This window comes from Manacus candei, unplaced genomic scaffold (genome assembly GCF_025592945.1).
Source record: "Manacus candei isolate 608988 ecotype Guabito, Panama unplaced genomic scaffold, ASM2559294v1 h1tg000014l, whole genome shotgun sequence".
NCBI classification, from domain to species: domain Eukaryota; kingdom Metazoa; phylum Chordata; class Aves; order Passeriformes; family Pipridae; genus Manacus; species Manacus candei.
This window is the reverse complement of record NW_026138062.1, coordinates 1,584,261-1,607,916: the sequence shown is the minus strand read 5'-3', so window position 1 is coordinate 1,607,916 and position 23,656 is coordinate 1,584,261. Positions and strand designations below refer to the sequence as shown.

The following is a 23,656-nucleotide window of genomic DNA, read 5'->3' as shown; positions in this document are numbered from 1 at the left end:
TTAGCACAACTGCAAACATTTACAAGACTGAAGCCAACAAATTACTCGTAACACAGGATTTTTACCATCTGCATTGCTTGAGAAAATTCTGTAACATGTTTGTGATATGAAATATACTATAAAGGGCATCAAAACTGGTAAAAACTTATATATAGTACGCAGCTGCTGCATATGGGACTTTCAAATATTTTTGACATCCTAATTCTAATTGCTCGTATTTTAGGGCAAAATTATATGTCATATAGAGGGTAGTACACTAGACAGCAAAGTTTTGCACTTCAGAACTTCGAGATAACCTAATAAAATACAAGAGTCTTGTGTCCACTGGAATAATGTTTGAGTTTAACCTGAATATCTTCAGGAAATAAGAATGTATATTTACAAATATGCTAGAACAGATTTTGTTGAGTCTCTTTTGAGTTTTGATGAAAGTTTTTATTTCAATGGAATGGGTACTTTACTGAAAACTGGATTTTACAGGCCCCAAACTGGACTTTAAGGGTTCTTTTAGCATCTATAAGACCAGCAGAGCAAAGACAAATGCTTGATGCAATTTTTTTGCAGGAAGACCATTAGCAGAACCAGTTTTGTGAGCAGAAATGCTGAGAATTGTACCCTTGATTTCACTGTGTAAACTGTAAGACACGTACTTACACTTTTAGGAGAGACAGCCTATAAGTCGAAGAATTTTAACAAAATATTAATTTTTTTAAAAAGCACATTATCATCTGTGTTATACCAGATATTTAATATGAAACTAAACCAAGAGTTGTCCATTTTGAGAAAGCTACTGAGGGCTTTTATATCCAATACAGGCTCCAGAACCAGTGAAAGTTTCTTCTGTCAGCTGCCTGCTTTAAAAATCTGTATGTGTATTGGCAGAGTAGGAAACCCCTAACATACTATCTTTTGTGGTCAAAGTGTGTTTCTTTAAGAGCTTTCCATCTCAGGGAGGTATATGGCAATCAGCAATTTCTCAGGACAACCAGAGGGATCAAGAAGTGTTGGACAAAGAAATGAACATGGCGAAATTTGATTCATTTAGAGAGACTATCCCTCAGCTTAGTTTTAAAGCACTTCCAAAATCTCCCACTGCTGTGATGAAGTATTGGACTGTGTGCTTTAACAAGGCATTAGGAAATGGCTAGCTAACAGTATTTTTAATGTGCAGTCACTCAGGCTGGTGTAGGTTGGCAGCCTGCAGTGTCGTACAGTGCAATGACGTGAGCAGGTGACCTCAGGGGAACGAGAGAAGGGAGGGACCTGGGGAGGCAGGCGGCAGGGACGTGCTCCAGCAGCCAGGCAGGGATGCTGCGGCTGGGGAGCGCTGATCCTGTCTCTTTGGCGGTGCAAGTTTCACCCACCACGTTACACAGATTATCCCAAGCAGCCAGGCATCAAAGGACAGGGGAATACACATACCTCAAATATTTACGGTGCCTGCACTTTCAGAATGAGACAGTTCGTTCCCATCTGTGAACGGGCCATTTTTAAAACATCAAAATAAACCATCTGGCTGCGCAACTGTTTCTAATTACTTTCCTGCCTAGACTGTAAACTTCAGGGTTTGGCACCGGCCTCCTTCCCAGAGTGCTGCCCAAATCCCGCTCCCAGGCAGCTAATCAGAGCTACTGCAGCACGGGGGGAGCAGCGCTGGAGCCGGGCTTGTCCAGCTCGCAGCTCTCCGCATGCCTGGCGGGTCTGTCCGGCTGTCTGTCGGCCCGTCTGCAGGAGTACTCCAGGTGCGGCATAGCACAGCCTGCACCATGTACGCACAGGGGCTGCTGGGGCTGGCGCTGCTGCTGGTCACCTCGGTGCCGGCCGGTCACCTCTCGCCGCCGGCTGGCCCCCTGGCCCTGCGGTAAGTGTGGCTTTGAAGCCTCACGGGGGGTTGCGACCGATTTTGAGATGTCAGGAGCGTGGAAGCTGGGGTTGCAGAGGGAACAGCGGAGAAGTTTGTTAGCTCTTCCTCTGCCTGCTTAAAAGTAACACTGAGGGAAGCACTCTGGGTCCCTGGGAATCTCAACAGGTAGGTGCCTGTGAAAACTGCGGGAGTTATTTGCAATGATGTATTTGATGCCGAAGATGCAGGCTTTGAAAGCAGCAAAGGGGGAAGAGATGGATACTGATGACTTTACGCCCAACCTCTAAATTCTGCTGCCTGAGTGGAGCAGGCATCTAACCATAGAACCCTGCTTGTTCCTGCACTTTGGTGCAGTAGCACAGTGAGGCACACTGCCCTTCACTCTTCCCCTCCACCACAGCCAGCACACCCTGACTCCTAGAGCCAGCAGTTCCTTTGCTCTAGAGCCTTGCAAAATCTACTGAGAAAGGCAGGTGCTACTCACTTTAATCCCCAGTATTCCCTAGCATTGTAAAGACCTATTTGTCTTGCACAGTCCTTTGTTCTGTTTTCTTACAATGCAACTCCCAATAAGGCAAAGTGTGATTTTCCCTGTGTATGTTCTGAAAGTCCTGATGTCTCTGTGCTCCAGTGCATGGTACAATTGCATGGCAGAACTGTAAACCTACTGATCCGGCGTCTGGATTCTGCTGGATTTACTAAAACCACAGCCACAAACTACACTATTGCATGGGAAGTGGTGATTAATTCAGTTTCCTTTTCCTTTGAAAGCATGGATCATATATGTCTGACAACCAAAAAGATTACTTTGTGAAACATATTTTATTGGAATCAACCATAGGTTTACTTTTTGATATCATATATTCCTGTTATGCTACCTAGATGTTTGCATGTATGTGTCATCTCTAAACTTTTTGGAATAATTAAGATCAAAATGTTTCATGATAGATAGTCAAACTACACATGCCTATGCATATATACCAGATATGCATGATGAGGAAGTAGGTGAGCCTAACACAGTTAACAAGGTAAGTAAAATCGAATAGAAACATTCCTGCAGGTATCAGTGAGATTGCTGATGAAGAAAATTGGGGGTATATGAGGCAAATAAGATTTTGCAACCATAACTAAATGGTGGCATTAAGAACAGTGTTCTGGATATGGGCTGAAACCAAGGAGGATGGTTTCCTATGAGCCAAGCTCTCATCACCTCTGAGCTGCAGCCCCTGTCTTTGACTCCAGCTTATTCTGTTTGCTGTTCCCCACAGGAGCAGTTTGGGTGGTCCTACTTTGTGCCAGCTGTCCCGGACTGAGTCGGAGCTCAGGTGCCGTGTCCCAGGTGGGAAGTTGTGCAATGACAGAGGCACATGTGAGTGTGGAGTCTGCATCTGCCAAGTGACTGAGTCTGGCAAATACTACGGTCCACTCTGTGAGTGCCATGACTGGGTGTGCGAGACCTATGATGGGAAGATCTGTGCTGGTAAGAAAGCCACTATGATGACAGAAGCTTAGAAAATTAGGAATATATATTAAAACTAGAAATATGTTAGGAACACAACACACTGATAGAGACATGGTTATGTATGGGTCCCTGACCCGTGATTCTAAATGTAATTGTGGGCACATCCAAGGATTTTGCCAGATTAAAGGATACAAGTCAAAGGCACTGTCTCTGCCTTAAAATGGGACTTTGCCCAGGGCAAGTTTCATCTGCAGCAGGGGTAAAAGTAGGAGCTGCTCTGGATTGGAGGCTCTGCAAATTGTGTTTTAAGTCTAATATAGGAAGCAATATTGCTCATATGATATTACTTCATTTGAACCGCTTGCCTAATGGTGGCATATAGTATCTGTCCAGGCTTTAAACTATCTCCAAATAATCAATTTTATCCTGTGATTATTGTTTTTTATTTCTTTGCTGAAAGAGGTACCACACTGAAGGCATATAAATATGAAAATTCTGGTTTTCTCTAAATAATGATAATACTTTCCAAATAGAGACTTAACGTCATTGTATTGTGATTTCAGAGATTTCCCCACTGACACTGTATTCCTTGATAACATACATTTCTGGGACAGAATTTAGACCCTGCCAGTTGTTGGAACATGTCGCTTGGTTTGCGTCTAAACATTATCACTCTTTCATCTTTCCAGCTGTCTTTACTTCAGTTTCTGGGTTATTCCAGTCAGATTTTTTTTTTTTTTAAGCAGCTTAGAACAGATTTTAGAAAAAAACAAGGAGAAGAGATGCCATCACATTCCTAAGGGGATTCAGCCTGGAGCTTGATGAAAGGGGCCAGAAGGGTACTTCATTTCTAGTATCCCTGCTTCAACAGCTTTACCAGATTCACACAAACGTGTCATCTTTTCAGGCCAAAACCTGCAATTAGGTCAATGGGAATGTTACAGGAATTCTTCTAGTAAAAGGACAATACAAATGAATTCCAGCAGTTTGGCAAATTTTGTAGGAAAAAAACCAACTTATTTTAGCAATAATTTAACCAGGAAGTTCAATAACAACATGAAAAGATCAAGGATAGGATTATGAGAAAAGGATTTATATTTGTCACGTATGACTTTAGAGTCCTGTGGAGAAAATGATTTATAGGCTCTGCAGTTACCAGTATTAAGTCCAGCTACATAAGAAATATAGCATTTCATTTCTTTGCTGTCCCAAATGTGAATTTTCTGATTGGTGGTGTGATTTCAATGTGCTTGCTGTTGTTGCTGAGTTAATTTCACAAAATGAAACTGAAAACTCCTTCAATTTTAATATTCTGCCATAAATTCCACTATCACGTTCTTGTTATTGTTATGAGCAGCGACTTCAAGTTTTGTCAGTGCTTTGGTGGTAAGGGTACTGACAGCATAAACAGAGCCAAGAAATCTCTAGCAATATTTAACTTTTGGGTAACACTTCATGTAGCAATGTGATTGTTAAGTGACTGAATGTTTTTTAGAAACCAGTTTTCTGTAGCTGTCACCTTTTGCACCTGGATTATTGAAGCCACGTTACCACTGAGATGTCAAATACTTTAAATTCTCCCTTCTGGGAAAAAAAGTAGTAAAAAATTCAGTAATAAGTCCTGGGCAGAGAAACAACTGTGTAGGATGCAGGGGTTTTGCTTGCTTGGTTTGTTTTTTTTTTGACAATGGTGCTGAACATCCAGCTGACTTTGTTCCAGTCCAGGGCTACCCAGCGCTACAGGAGAGTGGCTGGGATACAGGATCTGGATCCATGTGGTAAAATATTTCCTTTCAGGCTGTGCTTGTTTCCCTCTTCATTTTTCACCCAGGTTTTTAGTCACTGAAGTTATGTGTATATGGGAGGAGGGGATCATAGAAAAGATGGTCAGATCTAGTATAAGTGGCAGGTGACTGGACCTTATGTTGTATGAATAACATTTTCCCCCAGCCAACTATTCAATGAACTGCATCTTCTGATATTTCTTGACATTACATCACCACCCTGATTTCCCGTGTAAACAATTTCCTTTCTTTGTATTTCTGAGCACATTTTTTGACTCGATGAAATTGTGTTTCCTCTAAGTGAATAGCCAAAATATCTTACTGCAGTTGTATTCCTGTTTCCTGCTGTTCTTTTCATATTTTTATTTTGATGTTTGATGTCCTGTTTCATTATGGATCTCTTCTGATAAATACAACAGCAGTACCCAGTGACTGGTACCACATGGAGAACTTCAAGACAGTCTTTCAATATTCCTCTAGAGAGCCATGGTTAATGCTGTTTCAAACAGGCTACTTTTCAAGTTGCCAGAGTGATGCCTTTTTCAAACAACTGATGTCTAAGCACTGATGATGCTCATGTTCAGAGGTGGACAGGCAGAGTTGTTTGAGTCATGAACATCAAAAATAGCTGTTTCCCTGCCAGTCAGTTCAGACCCACTTCCCTTGCCTGTACCAAGCTAAACAAAATCCTTATTTGCTCAATATGCAGCTCATTATCTTAAAGGCACTTTCTGTGTCAGATCCACTTTCTGGACCAGTTGTTGAATAACCGTATTCTGAAGAGGGAAGGCCTGAAGATAAAGAAGATGTCCACCTGATTGAATTGCTTTTTCTAATAACCTTATTTAAGAAAATGGCAAGAGATTATGCCATGAGTAATGAAGAAGAGCAGGTGTAAATGTCTCTGTCCTTTTACTCTACCTTGAGACTTCTTTGCTGCATTTATCTTCCATTGTGTGTCCAGGTGCTTTAGAGGGAATTTCTGCTCTTTGAGGTTTTAAACTATGCAAAGAACACAAGTGAAAAATTAAATCGACAAGGAGTAGATGTAGAAATACAAGATAAATCCAAATTAAAGTATTAATGTAATACGTAGCTATGCATCCATGTGAGTTTATTGGTCCTATGTATAAGTTGGGGAGAGTTAGGAATCTGAGAATGGAACTTGGAGAATGTTTTGAGCTGAAGGCTGTTCTTTGCACAAAAACTGAATAGTGTCTTTAGGCAGAGTTATTGCAGTTGAGTTGGAAAGGTTCTAACAACTGTGCTTTTATATTCATATTGAAGGGAGGTCTGACACATTGATTTTTCTTTCAGCAGAATTTCTTGCTAAAAGTGTCAAGAAAAGCTAGTCTGTGACCTGCATTGATTGCCATTTGATCCAAAGTGAAATTCAAAGCCCTGGATTTTGAGAACAAGTGTAAGCCACTTCTCTGTTAGAGGCCATGTTTCCAAAGACTCAGCTGTGGCACATGTGATCATTGGAGACAGAGCCTCCTAAAAAGACCAAGTTAAAAATAGGGCAGGAGGCTACTGATGAAAATAGAGTTTGCAGTTCTGCTCTGACCTAGTTTGTGTTAGTCCAGATTTCAGAACTTGGCTTTTTGTGACATTTCTCCCTGGAGCAGGGGTGTGTAGGTGTGATAATACCATCCATATTCATCTCAAAACAGGTCACTCAGGTTCTAGTAGAAGTGAAATCATGATAGCATAGACCTCATTGCAGGTTCTCTTCCTTGCTAAGTGCACAAGGTTCCAGCAGACATAAAAAACACAAGCTAAAACCTGTATTAATCTCAGCTTTATGCTCTTGGTATCTCATCTGGGTAAAATCAAGCAGCCTTTGATATATCAGCAATTACTGTAGTTCCAAATGTAGCATGTATGTTCATAGCTATGGTGAGGGAGGCAGAAGGAAACTCAGACAGAAACACTGCAAGGGAAGGGAAGCATTTTAAGAGTAACATTAAATGATCCATAGCTAACTGTTAACCCTCATTTTGAGCACCTTTATCTGTAGATACTACTAATGGAAAATAGGTGCTAGTTTAAAAAATAAAAGGGAATAAGCTGGGCGTGTGGAAGGGAAAGGCTTTTGGAGCACCTAGCAGAGCAATGAATATAACCACTCAGGCTATCACCAAAAACAAAGGAGGAGAGCAGCATCTCCTTCACCTTTTGTCCTTCTGTAGTTTGAGGTGACAAGCTTATCCATTGCAGAGAAAAAGCAAACCTTTATGCAAGTTTTGTTCATGCAAATAAGTGTTCTGAAGTGTGTTTAAATTATCATGCTATTCACAGGTTGATAATGAAGTATATTTTCATTTATTTGAAAGAATTTTCTTTGTGACAAAATGGCTTTCACAGACTGCATCCTTTTGTAACTTTTATGTGTTGGGATGATTAATATGGAAAAAGATATGGTGAATAGCAAGTAGATGTTACACAAGGGTTTATTAATGATTTTTCCTACTTCATCAGTGGCTATGTTTCAGTAAGTGTTCTTATGACAGCCTTTGTCAGACAAACTGACTGGCTTGGTAAAATTTTCTATGCTTATTTAAAGTTTTATTATTGATAACTGGTCGAGTAAAGGGCTTCAAATTATCTATCACTTATGACACAGGACTGTAGACTTTTCAGCCTTGGTGTTCCCAGGTAGTTTGTCCTGGCAAAGAATATGTCACTCATTTAAAAAGTTCCCATGAGGTTTTTGATGAGGAAAGAACACATTGCTAGTGCTATCTCAGGAAAAAGGGCAATTTGTGCCTATAAAGACTGATGCTTGGCTTTGGCCATACAAAGAAGAACCCCAAAGTATTTACATGGTGTGTGAACTTAGCAGTGTTTTAACTGAATGGTGTGGTGGTGGAGGGAGGCCACATTACTTTGTGATGAACACGGTTGTATTGCCTGAGTCAAATTTCCTTTAGAGCTGGAAAAACTATGAAGAAAAAAGGAAAGGTGAAGGAGTTGGAATTCAAGGTTTTTTCCTTTAATTCTTTTTTTTTTTTTTTCACATGTCCTTAGAAAGAGAGGATTGTTTTGGCCAAAACCACTTGCAAACCTTGTTCATAACAATAATTCTAGATTGAAAAGACACATATCCAGAGCCAGTGAGGCATATTTTCCTCCACTCCTCTGTTCCAAGTCTGAGTATATAATGAAAAAATGTTCTACTTTTAAACACTATTTTAAAAGACCTTTTAAAACTTCATTTCTTAGCAATGGAGGGAGTCTTTACTTGCAGATAAGAGTTTGTGTACGTTTGATACATAGGGAGTGGGCTGGAACACAGCTCAAGCAGTTACATGACCATATGAAGAGGAATAAAGATTTGAGTTTAATTATAATTGCACTTGTCCCCTATCTTGAAAGAGCAATTACATTCCTAACACTCCTAAGACCTGCTTTACCCTTCTGCCTCTCCACCTGAGTAGCATCAGTGATACGAAGTGAGGCATTTTCTTGAGAGTGACCTAAAGAGTGGCAGCCAGAGTCTATGGAGGCATATCTGGGGCATTTTTATGGGGAAAACACTGCCAAAGCCTACCTTTCTCAGACATGCTTTATCCAGTTGCGTGCCTCCAGCAGGCCCAAGTGGTGTCAGTCAATTTAAATATTGGGGATGTTAGCTTTCATGATCCACCGTTAGAGGCTACTTCATGTAAAAATAGCTCATTTAAAGTGGTTTTCCTGTTTTGCATGTAATTTCCTATTTAATTAAAAGGATACATTAAAGTTATTTAAATCTTGAAGATGCATGATTGACAGTTACGAAATTCTAAATCTGTCTACCTCTATTGGAGAGTCTTGTGCATTCATACTGTTATGCATCTTTTAATTTTGTATTCATTATGGTTTTCTGCAGTGGACTTAGGCATCAATGACAAGAAGAAAATGAGTGCTTCCTGATATTTGAAATGGTTTAGTTTACAAACTTGATACCATGTTTAAAGCAAGATAAAAATGTTAAGTATTTGCCTTATTCCATTCATTTGTCTGAAATATGGGGAACACATATGGCAAAAGAGCTTGTTGTCAGGTAATGCAGGCTTCTTGGCATCCTATTTCGTTACTCCAAGTGTTTTAAACAATATTTTGCAGAAAGTAACTGAATATTTGCAAAACTCAATGGTATAAGCTGATTGAGTCTCAGAAGCCAGAAGTGCCTCTTTTTAAGAAAACAATTTTCTTCTCCATTTCCTGAAAAAGCCAGACTTGTTTCTGGTCTGTCCTTACCCTTTCAGAAATTATTGGTTGCAAGTGGAGCTGGTATATCATTTGAATGGCTTTTCAGCAGATGAAGATACAGGTGTATCTTTTGGAGATGAATAATGAATGGCATTTGATTGTGAACAAGAGCTAAACTTACGTAATCCAAACCATTTCTATGTCTGTATGTCCTGGTGAGTATGTGCTCTAAAAAAAAAAATTAGTTGAGGTATTTTCTTTGTCTTTTCAGTTGTACGACTATACAGTTTTTGACCCATTCTGGGAGATTTTTAAACTAACAACAAATCTGGATGGATCAAATACATTTCTGTTGTGAATAACCTATTTTCCAAAGTTGTAGTTCAGAAGCTGAAATTTAACCCCTTTCCTTTTCTTTCTCAAATAGTTGAATAATGATAATCTTGTTCACTTTGGGGAATCTTCGAGACACTCTCTTTCTTTAATCTCTCTTTCTCTCTGAATAGGATTTATTGGACTCTTAGGGACCACAAGCTGATGGCAAAACCGGCTCATACAAGTAGGATAGGTTCCTCCCATCCAGAATTGCAAGTCCCATTTTCGATGGTGCAAACATGTCTGGTATATGGCAGTGGACTGTAATGATCAGACTATCCAGCTCTCATGTACACCTTTCTTTGCAGTTCTTGCAACAAGTTACTAAAAGATTTTTTTTTTCTGCTATTGAAAAGAGGGGAAGCTGAAAGTCAGAGATCAAAGATATACCTCCTGATCATCTAAGGCTGATGGCGAGACTCAGAAGATTGCCCAAGTATCTGAGTCCTGCTCAGGGACTCTCAAACCATTGAGTCCCCATCAGGTGTAAGGATAAAGTCTGTTAGTATGAAAACTATCAGTTAAGACTGTGTCAAAAATATATTTTTTTCAGGTTTAGGTGCTAAAAATACTGTTTCCTACAAAAAATAGTCATGTATTCTTTTTCCAAAGAGTTATCTGTGCATTATATACTACTGAATTGTTATTTCCTATGTGTATTATCCAAGTGAGAGCAGCTTTGGTTTATGAAAACAGCCAGTGTGTTTCTGGCTTAAAAGTGTTCCACGTATAAATAAGGTGAATTTGTAGCAGGTCAATCCCACAGAGAACTGTAGGTGCAACAACATGCCTGGTAGACTGTGTTTCAGAGAACAGTCCTCAAAATAGTGGTTTTTAAAGTCATACTTTGAAGGATTACTGGAGAAGTTCAGACTTCTCACTTTGGGAACAGGGAAGAACTAAAATGGAGAAGGACAACCAATTTCATTTCATGAGCATACTTGCAGAAAGTCCAAGTCATGCTGAATGGTGGTAATGCCATGACAAAAGTTACATAAGAACATGTTGCACTGCTGTTCTCCTGAACACTTTTGCAGAATTGTGCCTCTTAATCACTATATGCTTTACATGAAAAAACAATTATGTGGTCTCTCAGAACAAACCACACTTTTGCCCCAATGATCTGCACTGACTCAGTTTTTTCTTAAACAGTTTTTAAACTTGAAAGAGTAGTGGCAATGAATATATTGTACAACGATAGTCTGACTTCCAGAGGTAAGGCTGAGACCTCCTGTTACAGAATCATAGAAGTCAGCATTACAGACTTACTTAGCTTTTTGTCTGGTGCCTTTGTAGTCAGGTAAATTCAGTGGGAAACAGATAACCAGTAAGAAATGTATTTAAAATCAGAAATGGTCTTCAAGCACTTCATTGAAGTACTGTCATAGCCCTGGTACTTCTAGTGACTGTCTTTTGAAATAATTTTGTTTCATTCTCACTTCTGTTTCAATCCACAGATAATTCTCATCACAGACACAGCAAATGTAATGAAGCACAACTTCCTGTGCTTAGGAAGAGGTCCAGGTGCAAGCTATCACTGAAAGAAAATTTCCCATTCCTTCAGAAAGAGCACTTTCTCTAGATGAGATCTGAGAATGTAGGAGCAATTGTGGTTGAGTAGGACAACTTTCCATTTACATGAGTTTGCCTACACTTAGTGTTTGTGGAAATCCTTTTATTTAGGGCAAAATCTCTAAGTTTTATTTTAAAAATTGCCCTTTCTGGGGCAAAAAAATCCCAGCTCTTAACCCTGTCTGATTCAGCCACTGCAGCTTAACCTAAGACTGGTTGCCTTGAAGTGCTCTTGGAGTAATATCTTTCCTGCTTCCATTGCTGAAAATCCATCTGAGAATTTCCCAGAATGAGCCACTCTGCCTAAGCTGTTCCACCAACCCCAGATGCAGTGAAATTTTCTTCTCTTTCTTGAACATATAATTTTCTCATTCCCAGGGCTTTAGGCCATCATCCTATAGTGAGAGGCACTGGAACATTTCCTACTGCCTTTTTTTTCCCAAAGGCTGCTTAATCAATTGAAGCGTGGCGGAGAAATGTTAGAGCATATCATTGGCACTGGACATAAACTGCTTCCCTTTGTATATGGCCTCTTCTAAACAGAGAGACTTAACTGTGGCATAAATTTGTGTATCACAGTAAAAAATAATTGTACAAGGTCTCTTCAAGATTTATAATGCTTAACTTTCTACTACCTTTGTGTATCAAAATTTAAAAAATGGATTGGAGATGGGATTGACAAAATTACCAAACCCCAGTCATGTACTTTGTTAGATTTAGGAGTGGACCCTGTCACTCATCTCTACTCTTCAGGTTAAAAATATGTTTTAATAAAAGCAGATGGTGGTTTGTTGTTTTTTTTTTTTTTCAATCTAAATGGAAACCTATGTTTTCTTCTGACAGCAGTCTAATAAATTCAATAAAGTTATGCCAACTGAGAATTGGTCTCAACATTTTCTTCCCTTGTTTGACCAGAATCTCCAGGTAATAGCGGACAAAATTACAACAGCAAAATACAGACCCTGTCAATTATCTGCAAGCGGTAATGGTAAAGCAGTAACCACAATAATGACATCTCCAAAGTTTAGAATGATTTTAAACTTGACAACATTTTACATGATTTTCTGCTTTTTTCTTCTGTGTATTGTACTACTTTAAAGAGTTACATGTTACTCAGTGGTAGTTTGATAGGACATTTACCAAAATAATTTTTCTCCAGAGTGGCAGAGTTGGACTTAGCAGAAATTAGATTTGTGCGAGAAAACATTCTAATAAATGAAAACCAATCTTTTAAAGATTTAGACTGTTGTGTTAATAAAAGAATCGATTACACTGACAGAACTATGCCAAGTTTTATTAAATGGTCTGCCGATTTGGAAAGTCCCAATAAAATTAAGATTTTGTAATTAGATCAGCAGGATGTCAATCCCCTCTCCTCTCACCATCTTAATACTTTTGTATATAAGTTTTTGTAAATGAGAAAATTCTATTTTAACTATAATTGTCAACTGCTTTAAATGTATGTCTGCTACACTTACAAGCAGTCTATAAAAGCTTTTATTTACAGATATTGTTCAGAAATGATTTCTCCATAGATGGTTTCAAAAGGTCATATCATATGAGAATTTCTGAATTAAGTTCTTTCAGGATAATATCTTGAAGGCTGTATGTAAATAGTACAGTGACCTCAGACTTCCTTTTATTTCATAGGTGCCTATCGAAGGAACTCACAGTTGGAGGTTTTTAAAGTAGTCTTACTCTGCCTGGATCATTTTTTATCAAGCTCTTTCAAAATAGCACATAATTCCTCTGGTCCTTCATATGGGCTTCCAGTTCTCTGTATTTTTGGGTTTCAGGTGTTGTCTTGGCTTTTTTCTCCATCTTTTTCTGTATGAGCAGTGGTTGCCACCTCCACTTTGACCATTTTGGTTATCTCCAGTTGCCAAATTGTTTTTCCTAATTCGAGTCCCTCTTCGTGGAGTCTTTTCTGCTTTTTAGGTGGTCTCTGTCTGGCTCAATTCTTTGGCACTGCTCCTTACAGTTTTCCTAATCCATTCCTCTAGTTCATGAAAGATCAGTTGTTTCTGTGAGAACCTGGGTGGAAGTTGGACCCACCTTAGCTCTTTTTACGTCTCCTGATGGCATTTTTCAAATCAATGAACTCTCCTCTTGTGTTCCAGGAATCTGTTAAATACTGTTGCTTAGCTCACACTTTTTTCATGCAGATCTTGTTCAGAATATGAATCTAAACCACAGAAACTTTAAAATAGGCATAAATCAGGTGTACACTGCTGTATTGTCACTTCTACTACTTCACCCCTTTCTCCTTGCTGGGATAGGTGGCACAGCACACTGAAATTTTACAGCTTATTTTAGTTACTTCCAATAATCTGTGCATTGTGCTGCATATTCCCAAGGGAGGGAATGTTTTTGACTGTTGTAAAAAGCTTGTCTTAGGGAGACTGTGGAACCTCTGTTGCTGGGAGTTTCAAAAACAGGTTGGACAAGTATCTGTCAGGAAGGATCAACACACACTTTTTTGTGTCTCAAGGCACAGAAGTGAACCGGATGATCTCTTCCAGAAGTCTCTGAGGCTGATTTTCTTTGATGCTGCTGTGAAACCAGTTCTCAGCTTAGTGTTCTGCCTTAGTGAGGAGTATCCGTGGAAGTATAAACATAGTTTTTGTCATGCTATTATGTTTCTAAATGTAATAATTCATTGAAATTGATGCATAACCATTGAATTTAATCTGTTAATACTAGAACTTTCATTTTCTGCAGTATTTATAATATGTGAGTGTCTGTTTCAAGTTTCTAAATGATCACATTCTTAAATGACCACTACCAAGTTATTAAGCAGGAATGATTCTGAGAACAAGTTTGCTTGTTTAAAGTATAGGCATCTTTTCAACAGAGAGGCATAAATTAATGCCTTCTAGAGATAAGTGGTGGATTGACTCCTATAACAAGTTCAGAGTCATGGAAAACATACTTTATCCAACCCTTGCAATTTGATGGAAAGTTAAGAGTGGAAGTATTAAACAGAAATATTTCTAGTTTTTAATTTGCTTTGTTTTAACAAATGGATTCTTAGTCAGCTACTGACCTACTGACTGAATAACTGGCAAAATGTGCAAAACAGTGAGGGAAAGCCAATGGTTGCCCTGCAGTTTGATGTAGAATAATACAGAGCATGTCAAAAATGGTATTCTTATCCTTGTTGGTTTCATTAAAAAGCAAGTAACATAATTCCTACTTAACCAGGAACCACGTCTGTTTTGCATTTTTCACTGGAAGTAAAAAGATAAAAATATTTTGCCAGATAATGAAAGAAGGGTAGCAAGTAACATTACATTGCCTTTTTTTTAACTGCTGCCATGACACTATGTATCCCCTATGTTGTCTCAGTGCAATATTACCCTCTAGAAAGTTAATTATTCTTGGATGGCAATGAACAGAACCCTATGCCAATAGCTGAAAACATTACTTAGATTGATGGCAAGTCAAAAGGTGCTGCCATTGTTGGGGGACAACACTTGTATCTCACACCTGATTACTTTCATACCAGTGGCAATCAGGGAATTGCCCCTACTTTTCCCTTCTTCAACTTAAAACCTCGAGTCTGTACACAGGATAATTCCATATACACAGCATACAGCACAGTTCTGTATGAATATTTCTTCTTCCTTCTTTCCTTCTCTTGATCTTCCTGCATTCCCCAGGCATATGGTATTCATCACACTTGTTGTGCACATTTGTAGGAAGGAGACAGGGAATTCCGCCCCCACAGAAATCTTCCCCAGTCTTCACCTTTTCTCCTGTATCCAGTGAATGTGAAAATATTGCTGCTTAACTTCTCCTTTAGCTCAGTGTCCCCCACGTCCCTTCAGACAAGCCCTTCGTGGAGCTGTGTTTTGGTCTCAGTGATAATGTGTCAATAGTTTGTTGCTACTGAGCAGCAACGATTTCAGAAGCTTCTGTGAGGGAAGTATCTGCGTTTCTGAACTGTGTATTCTATGAAACCAAACAACTTTGGGGTGCTTAAAATTTTTTGTTAGGTTAACCTCAGAAGAAAAGGCAGTACTTTTAGACGGTGATGTTACTCCATCTGTACTGAGCAACAGAATTGTCACCTCACAAGTGTAGTGACGGAAGCCGATGTTGGAGAGTCCAATACTCTTCACATAATGGACATTCCCACTGTACAGTGTTCTTACCCTCTTGATCTTTCTTTTCTTTCCATGTGAGTCACAGAAGTGGTTTAAACGTCTTTCAGTGAGTCATATAGTTTTGCTAATTCTGTCCCTACTTTAATGTCACTATATACAGTCTCTTTCTTACCTAAAAGCTAACATTTCATTTGGTCATCTCCTTGACATCTTTATAATAAGTACTTACTTCCTCAAACACACTTTTTTTTTTGTTATAGCAATGTCAAAATCTCAAGCTTTTGTTTCTATTCTGAACCGTCAGTTTGAATTTTTAAATCCTTTCTCAAAAATGGATCAGACTGAGCATTACATTGGCTGCATAGCTCCTAACACCTTCTGGCAAGCATCAGAAGCCAAGAGTTCCACTCTGCCGTGTCTTATTGCTTGGCTGAAAAAGAATCAAAGTGCACATAGGAAATTTAATGTGGTAAAAGTGAGAAGAAGAAAAGGATTAAAGGCTAGAAACAAACGTAAAGACTTTGCATACAAGTGGTGGCTGGAATGTATGAGACCTCATGCAGTACAAAGTGTTCCTCAGAACAGGAAAATGTAGGTCTATTATAGCAGCCACAGTTTTTAAACTGACTTAATTTTGTGATGGTAACATTCACAAAATTCCTGACCCAGTGGTTTCATTCAGCTTGAAAATGAAGGAGACGAGTGCCTGAAGACATTGTGCATGTGGTACAGAAGGGATATATTAAACTAACAGATGCCAAAAATCAATAGGGAAATGCTAACACCTTTCCAGCCAAACAGCTAGGTGGGGAAATTCTATTTGAGACATTTGGATAGGTAAGATATATTTCTAGAAAAAACATGAGAGAGAGCCAAAAAAGATGGTTGTTTGACTGCTATATTGAAACATATTGTATTGGCATTACAAGATATGTTTTGGCATTAAAATGAAATGAGCAAGGAAATTAACCTAGTTCAATATCTTTATTCCTTTCCCCCCAGTGCTGGCTTTTTCCAATGTAGTGTTTTAAGGTTAAAAGCACTTTCACACTCTTTATGCAATAGAAATGCAACTTAAGTAAAAATATTGTTTCATTCCCCACCCAAAATACTAGAATGTGTAAAACAAGCAGTTAAAAATAATACTTGCATCATAGCTTTTAAAACTTATAAGTTTGAAAACTAAACCAGATGCAGTCCATATTCAGTGGAGTGACTTCGTGAGCAGAGCTTCGCCATCTAAACACTGAGAGTCATTTTTCTGGTTTCTATAGAGACAAATCAATGCAAAGTCAGACTGAATTTTTTGTGTTTTGAGATGTAAACCTTAAAAACAAATATTCTTTTTTTTTGTAAATGGAATAAAGAGAATCTATACTGCCTGTAAAGACCATTTGTTCTGCTGTTCTTGCATGCAGTTTTTCTATTGATATTGCTTGTACGTTGGCCAAGGATGCAGTTTGATAAACCTGGCTTTCAAACAGTTTCAGAAGTAATATAGCAAGATTAGTTCTGTTAGGAGTTATTTCGCCTATAAATGCATCTTGAAACCACTTTTTTTTTTTCTTTTACAAGATGTTGTCCTAGTGATGTATAGAAATTTTAGTTAATATTTTCTGCTGACTTCCAAACACGTAATACTAGGTTGTACTCTCTGAAGATACGAAGATAGTGTGTTGCATACCATTTATATCAGTCCCACCCCTAAATTTTGTGTTTTCTCCTACATATATTTCCACCTGTGTTTTAATATGACCGAGAAATTTGATCACTTTTGCTGCTTTGCAAATAGTGTAGGAATGCTCTCTGATTTACAAATCCTGGGGAATGAAAAGTGATGCAGAGTTATACAGGATGCTGAATAGCCTTGTGGGCTTCTGTATGTAAATATTTTAAGCTAGTATTGCCATGAAATTTTAAGACATATTTTTTGTTTCCTAAGAAGTGGTCCTTAGAATCTCATCAACAATTGTGCAGTTGGTTAATGAGCAAGGAATTGACAGAAACACTGATACTGGAACAAATGGTGTAGAATGCCTAGAGAGAACAGTTCATCCTACAGGATGAGTGGAAGAATTTCATCAGAGGATGAAAGAGAGGATTTCATCATAATAGAAGAAATGAGGAAGAAGTAGATAGGCATAGATACAGCTCTTAATAACTATTAAAAACAACAGCCATTTTGCTTCATTACTCACCCTGCCTGCAAAACTTCAGTTACATTGCCTGCAGTGTTTACAGTGGTCATAGTGAAGTTATCACATGCAAAAGGGAATTAGGTGCAAGTAGCAGAGAGTACATTGGTGTTTCTTTTTCAGACAGCAGAAGTGACAAGGTTAGAAAAATTAACCTTCAGGAATATTACTATGAGCTGTGCTGAGATGGCATTTTCAGGCTCTTATCACTGCTATTGACAGTAGCCATCTTTGTGTCATGATTTTGATTATGTCACATACTCAACACTACAGGCAAACTAAACTTCATGATCAAAAGAGGAATTTCAGTGTGCTTTTCTGAAATTCAGATATACACATACAGGTTGTGGTGGGGGGAAACACTTTTTCCCCCTGCAGTTATAAAATGGTAAAACCCCAGGGGGTGGTGACCCTTGAGGTTTTACCCAATGAGCGCTTCTGCAAAATATAAACATATCACAAGCAGAACGGAAGAGACAGTAGTTGTAGTTGTTGTAGAAGAAGTAGCCATGTTGTAAAAGCCACGAGGAGAAACAGCAGCAGCCCCCTCTGGGGGGGCTCTGGCTCCCCAGCCCTGGCTGGGGAGGGGGCTGCAGGGACTTGGAACAGCATAATGCTGGGCTAAGTACCTGTGGCTGAAAACTAGAGAAGTTTTCTCCACCGTGATTGAGCAGAGACAGAGCAGAAGCAGCGTCCAGAGATAGTGGCTAAGAGCCAAGAGATAACTGAAGAAGCAGCAGAGGCATTGCAGCCGAGCAAGAGAGACACAGAGTTGTCTGAGAGACAAGAACCAGCAGCAGAGAGAGCAGACTAAGCTCTACAGACAGAGACAGAATTGGGGTAAGAAACTGAAACCAAAAGACCCCAAACTCCTTGGAGACCCCTCACCAACTAGAAGGGAGGGGTGAAATGCAACATGCACTGCAGAGGAGCTGAGAAGCTCAAAGTGTCCTGGAAAGCTGGACCAGGACGACCAAAGGAATGCAAAGAGGGTGAACTTGCCCCCCCCCCCCGCTTCTTGAGACAGAGCACAGGAGTTCTGGTAGAACTCTTGAGGCAAAGACTTTCGACTGAAAGCTGCCCGAGACGTTCTGACTCAGAGGTAAATCCCCTGAGGAAGGGACTTTCACGAAGATGCCCCTGCACTTCGTGATATGCCCGTGGTGAAGCGAGCTTTGTCCCTGCTGGCAGTCCACGGGTGGGACCTTTGCTTGGAGTCGAAGGACAAGAGGGGTAAAAGGAGACCCCCTTGTGTGTATTGAAAAGAGATCCAGCTACAACAATCCAGTTACAGCTGCCACATAGAAGAGGAGAACCTGCTGCCTATGAGACATTGCTGCTCTGAGAGTGGAAAGGGATCTTTTTCCTTCTTCCCTCCTGGACTTTTTATTTGGAGGGGAAAAGAGATTTGATCCATTGTAAATACTTATGTCATGGTAGAGATAGCTAAGATTGTATATAATGTATTGTAGTATTTATTTTGTACAGCCATTGTAATATATTCCCTTTCCCCCATTAAAGTCTCATGTGGTGTCTGGAAACCATCTCACACTGAGTTGAGATGTGGGAGGGGGCTTGGACTATGGAGTTGGATTTTTGGGGCTCTCAAACCATGACACAGTTGTACTCCCCACCAGAAATCCATCACATGTCAGAAGTAATCAGGTTTGGTTTTTTTTTTTTTTGCTTTTGTGAAAAGTGCTTATTCTCATGGTCAAGCAGAAATTTTGGCAGGAGAAAAATGAAAAATACACACATGAGTTAGAAATCCCTCTGAAGCAAATCCCTTTTTCTATATACCTTTTATTATAAATATACAATAACACATTTTGACATCATGAAGTAAGGCTTGTCTATTCACAGAGCTCTTACTTTTTTGCCATTTTTTTCACCAGTATTGGTTAATTTTTGAAAACAGAAAGAATGGGCTGGTTCACAGCCATCATCAGAATAGGATCAAAGAATTATTTAGGTTGGAGGAGAATTGTCGAGGTTAGCTGGTCCAGCCTCCTGCTGAAGGAGGCCTGGCTTCAGAGTTGCTCAGGGTCATCACAGACACAAAGTCAAAGTATGTCTATGTGACAAGGTAAAAAAAAATCAGCAGAACTACAGGTGAACTTCTAGTGAAATAATACCTAATTCATTTGACTCATTTGACAAAAATTAGAAACGGTTTAAAATAGTTTTTGACATGAGGAGAGATGGGTTATGAAACTAAACCAACTTATTTTGCATTTCTTTATTAGAAATGTAATAACTTTATCCTGGGAGGTTTTCTTTTCTAAAGCTCTCTATTTTACATCAGGAAAAAAGCAAGCACAAAAGCAGAAAAGAAAACGTTGATGTGGACTGTCTTTTTAAAGAAGATCTGTTAATTAGGATAGTTCTGCCTACCTCATTAACACACATCTCTCCCATATTATTTTCTATTTCTCACATTTCCTTGATCTCTCAAGCTGCTAGTAGACTTGGCTTTTTCTTCTGAATATATGCTAACTGGTTGCATTGATTATTCCTGAGTTTCTCTGTGGAGTGTGTGATGCATTTTTGGACATTTCCTGTTGGAAGACAAGTACATGTTGGAAGATGGTACACGACACATGACAGAAAGCAGAGGACTAGACTTAATGCAAGTAGGCATTTTTGAAGTTTCAAGATCTTAAGAGTTCATATGTTGAAGATATACTGATGGAATGAACATGAAAATCCTTCATTCAAATAAAAAATCAAAAAAGAAAAATTGGATTTGTTGCTTGGGTCTAGACATCTCTCTATTAACATAAGGTGGAGTCATAAAACTACTATCTCTGTCTCAAACTTCATGCCTAGAAGGATCACTCCTTCATCAAGTCATGCTGTCACTGGTCACTAAAGGCTTAATGACTCCAAGGTGCAATTTCTGGGAGCTTCAGTCAAAGGGTTTTTTTTCTTAGCACTTGATTACAACCTTACAAAGCCAACTGCTTTGAAACTGCTTAAACTTGTGATTAAGAATTGGAAGGTCTTGTTGCCCTGTCTCAATCTGACTGTGGGATAGGTTAACTTAAACTTCTTGTGTCTCATCCTTCCTTTTATAACTGGAACATAATTACCATTCTTCCATAATAAAACCTGTTTTGGATGGTGATTGAAGACTTCCACTAAACTGTTCAGTGTTAAAAATACACAGTACATTGCTACCAAATACTCAACCTGGTCTTCTCCGTTAAGCCTGTTTTCAAGACTAAATCTGCCAGGAAAAAAATTAAATAAAAAAACCCACCTAGGTGACCCTTTGCTCTATTCATTCATCAGCAGGGAAGTAAACAGTTTGTCTATGATTGCCTGTCTCACTATTCCATTACAGTCTGTTTGTTCTTCCTACCCTGTAATTACCCCATTGGATCTGCTGAAATAACCTCTGATTCACATTCAAACTATTTGAAATACCCTTTAATTCTGGCATAATATTTCAGTGCTCAGTAAATATGAAGAGGTGCTCAAGTTTTGCTTTATTACAAAGTTCTGGATGGCACTGTGAACTTACTGCTGTGTGAGGTTCCAGTTTGGCAGCAACTAAAACCTGATTTCTTTCCTAGACTGAATGCCCAGAGTTGGAGGCAGCAACAGTAGGTGGCACAAACTTGTCCCTCCCCAGTACTAAGAAACTAAGTCAAGGCAGTTCCCTTCAGTGAGATACTCTTATGAGACGTTGTCTCATTATTGTGAATTCGAATTCAATTGTTAACTTTATAAAAGAACCACATTTAAACTTTTTAAAGTTTGTTTATATATCTTTGATCATTTTACACCATGGCCTTGTGCCTTAGGTGTGAGGAAGGGAAAGCCAGCTGGCTTCCTCAAGTGGGCCAGATGTTAATTCCTTCCCCTGCAAGGAATTTAATGGAGACCCAAAAGGATGGCTGGTTACCTGGCTGCATCACACATGCTGAAGTGAAGGTGGTGAGCACATGAGCCTTGAGGCATGGAGCAGCTGTATCTGCTCTCTAGAGAAGCATATTGCTCATGTATGTGTTTAACTTGTTTTGTCACCACACAGTTTTACTCCCGATGCCCAAACAGCAGGTGGTAAGCGAGGAGACTCACAGGAATGCTGAATGTCAGAAAATGTGTAGCACCTATGGGAGGATTTAGGAGAACAGTGCTAATTTCTTGACCTAAGCAAGTTGAACCATGGAGTCTCTGCTGCCAGAAGAAATACAGATGTGTTTCCATATCCATACCAAGAGCCGGAGAGACAGAGTTTTGGTTTTGCACAAAAAGACAAGAGCACAGCACATCCAGTTTTTTGGCCTAATACGCTATCCTGGTAAACATTTTAAAAGCCAGCAAGTCTCGGGATAGCCCATGCTGGCTTTTAAAATATTTACCAGGACAGGAATGATCAATTCCAAAGAGAAACAAGAACTCATTTTATAGTTCTGAGCCACATATTTCCACTGGGACATTGGGAAGTTAATGGCTGAAAGCCTCTTTTTTTTTTTTTACTTGTTTTTACCTTTTAATTCTTTGTTTGATATTTCTGGGATATAGTGTTTTAACATTATTGGATGTATGCTGTAATTTGCTATTGGAACTGACAGGATGTTCCCAGGGATTTCTGTGTACAGGTTTTTGATGTAAAATAGAGTACTGAAAGGTTATTGTCTAAAAGTATAGCAAAACCCTTGCCAAGCCAAGTAATTAGGTTTAGAACCATCTCTTATCCTTACCCTAATGTTCGTTCAGAAAAAGATTTAAAAAAATAATGAGTGTACATATGAATCAGTTGAATAACACAATGGTATGCTTTTCCCAACTTTGATGAGGAAAGCAAAAACTCTGTATCCCTCTAATACACAGAAATCCACACTGCTTTTAATTAAAAAAGGGAAAATAAAGAAAAATTACTGATGTTAACATCAGAAGAAACAGTACTTTGAGAAAGTCAACAATATGCTTTATAAAATTTCACTACTGGCTCTTGAATGATGGGTAATGAATTTATATGTAGATTCAAGTTACGTATAGCACTTTTTGAAAATGTGTCAGACTGAAAAGCATGAATAAACATTAACAACTTTATAAAGGACGGCATTTAAAAGGAGAAAGTTGGGCATTACTCCCCTGTAAGCATTTTCCTTTAATGTTGCTTTGCTTTATTAACCACTGACACTTACAGGGCATTTTATTGTCCTCACTCCTGTCAGTCTGTTCTCATGAAGCATGCTTATATCAAAATTCTGACTCTTGCCAGTTATAACTCACACTGTTTTCTTGGCAAAAATATTTTCCATCTTACTTGAGACCTGTTGCCTTACTTGTTTGAAAGTTGTCCTTTTTATTGTGACATACTTTGCATTATTATGGCTAGGGTAATGCAAGGAATTGCATATTATGTCATTTTTCACTAGATTACTCAAATAAAGACCAAAAAAAATGTATCCAACTTAGATACTTTGACTTTGTAAGGTTGTTTCTTTTTTTTTTTTAAGTTGCATTTCTAATCTTTTTACCTTATTGTATGAAGATTAATGGCTTAATGGAGATTAAACCCAGGTTGGTTATGTTGGTTAAAGCTTTCTTCCATTTGTCTCCTTGGCTGTTTCTGTAGACTAAAGTTAAATGTAGTCCTGTTTAGAAATGTTGCTCTGAAAGAGTATTCTCTGCTAATTACTTTTCAACTAGTATTAGATATTGAAATGAATACAAAAATAAAATTGGGCAACAGTCTATTTAAAATATATGTAGCATATAATCTTATTAGTATTAAAAAATCAAATGCAAAACGTTTGGCAAATATGAGAAAAATGAGTTCATGGGTCAAATAGTACCTTGGGAATGAAAGAAATTTTAACACTTTTTACTGCTACCTCTTTCCTTTTTCCCTCATCCACTTCTTTCCCCTTTATTAGAAGATATTACTTCTTACAGATTTTAATTAGGAGAGACAAAGATGAAACATAAATACTGAAAGACTTATTATCTGCAACTTTAAATAGTTTTGATGTGTTAAATTGTCTACTAACATTAAATCAAAATACTTGAAACAAAAATAAAGCAGATAAGTAGTATACAACACTACAAATTTAGGCAGTTTAATTTTCAAGTTGTTTTAAAAA

The 23,656-nt window shown here is 38.6% G+C and overlaps 1 protein-coding gene across 1 annotated transcript in view; it reads left to right on the top strand.

Moving 5' to 3' along the window:
- Nucleotides 1-1,688: 1,688 nt before the first annotated feature.
- The window catches only part of ITGBL1 (integrin subunit beta like 1), a 142,734-nt gene continuing 120,766 nt past the window's right edge, over nucleotides 1,689-23,656 (top strand). Inside the window, exons 1-2 of the mRNA XM_051780685.1 lie at nucleotides 1,689-1,861; nucleotides 3,133-3,344. Of these exons, the coding sequence (XP_051636645.1) occupies nucleotides 1,689-1,861; nucleotides 3,133-3,344 (385 nt within the window). The remainder of the gene's footprint in view (nucleotides 1,862-3,132; nucleotides 3,345-23,656) is intronic.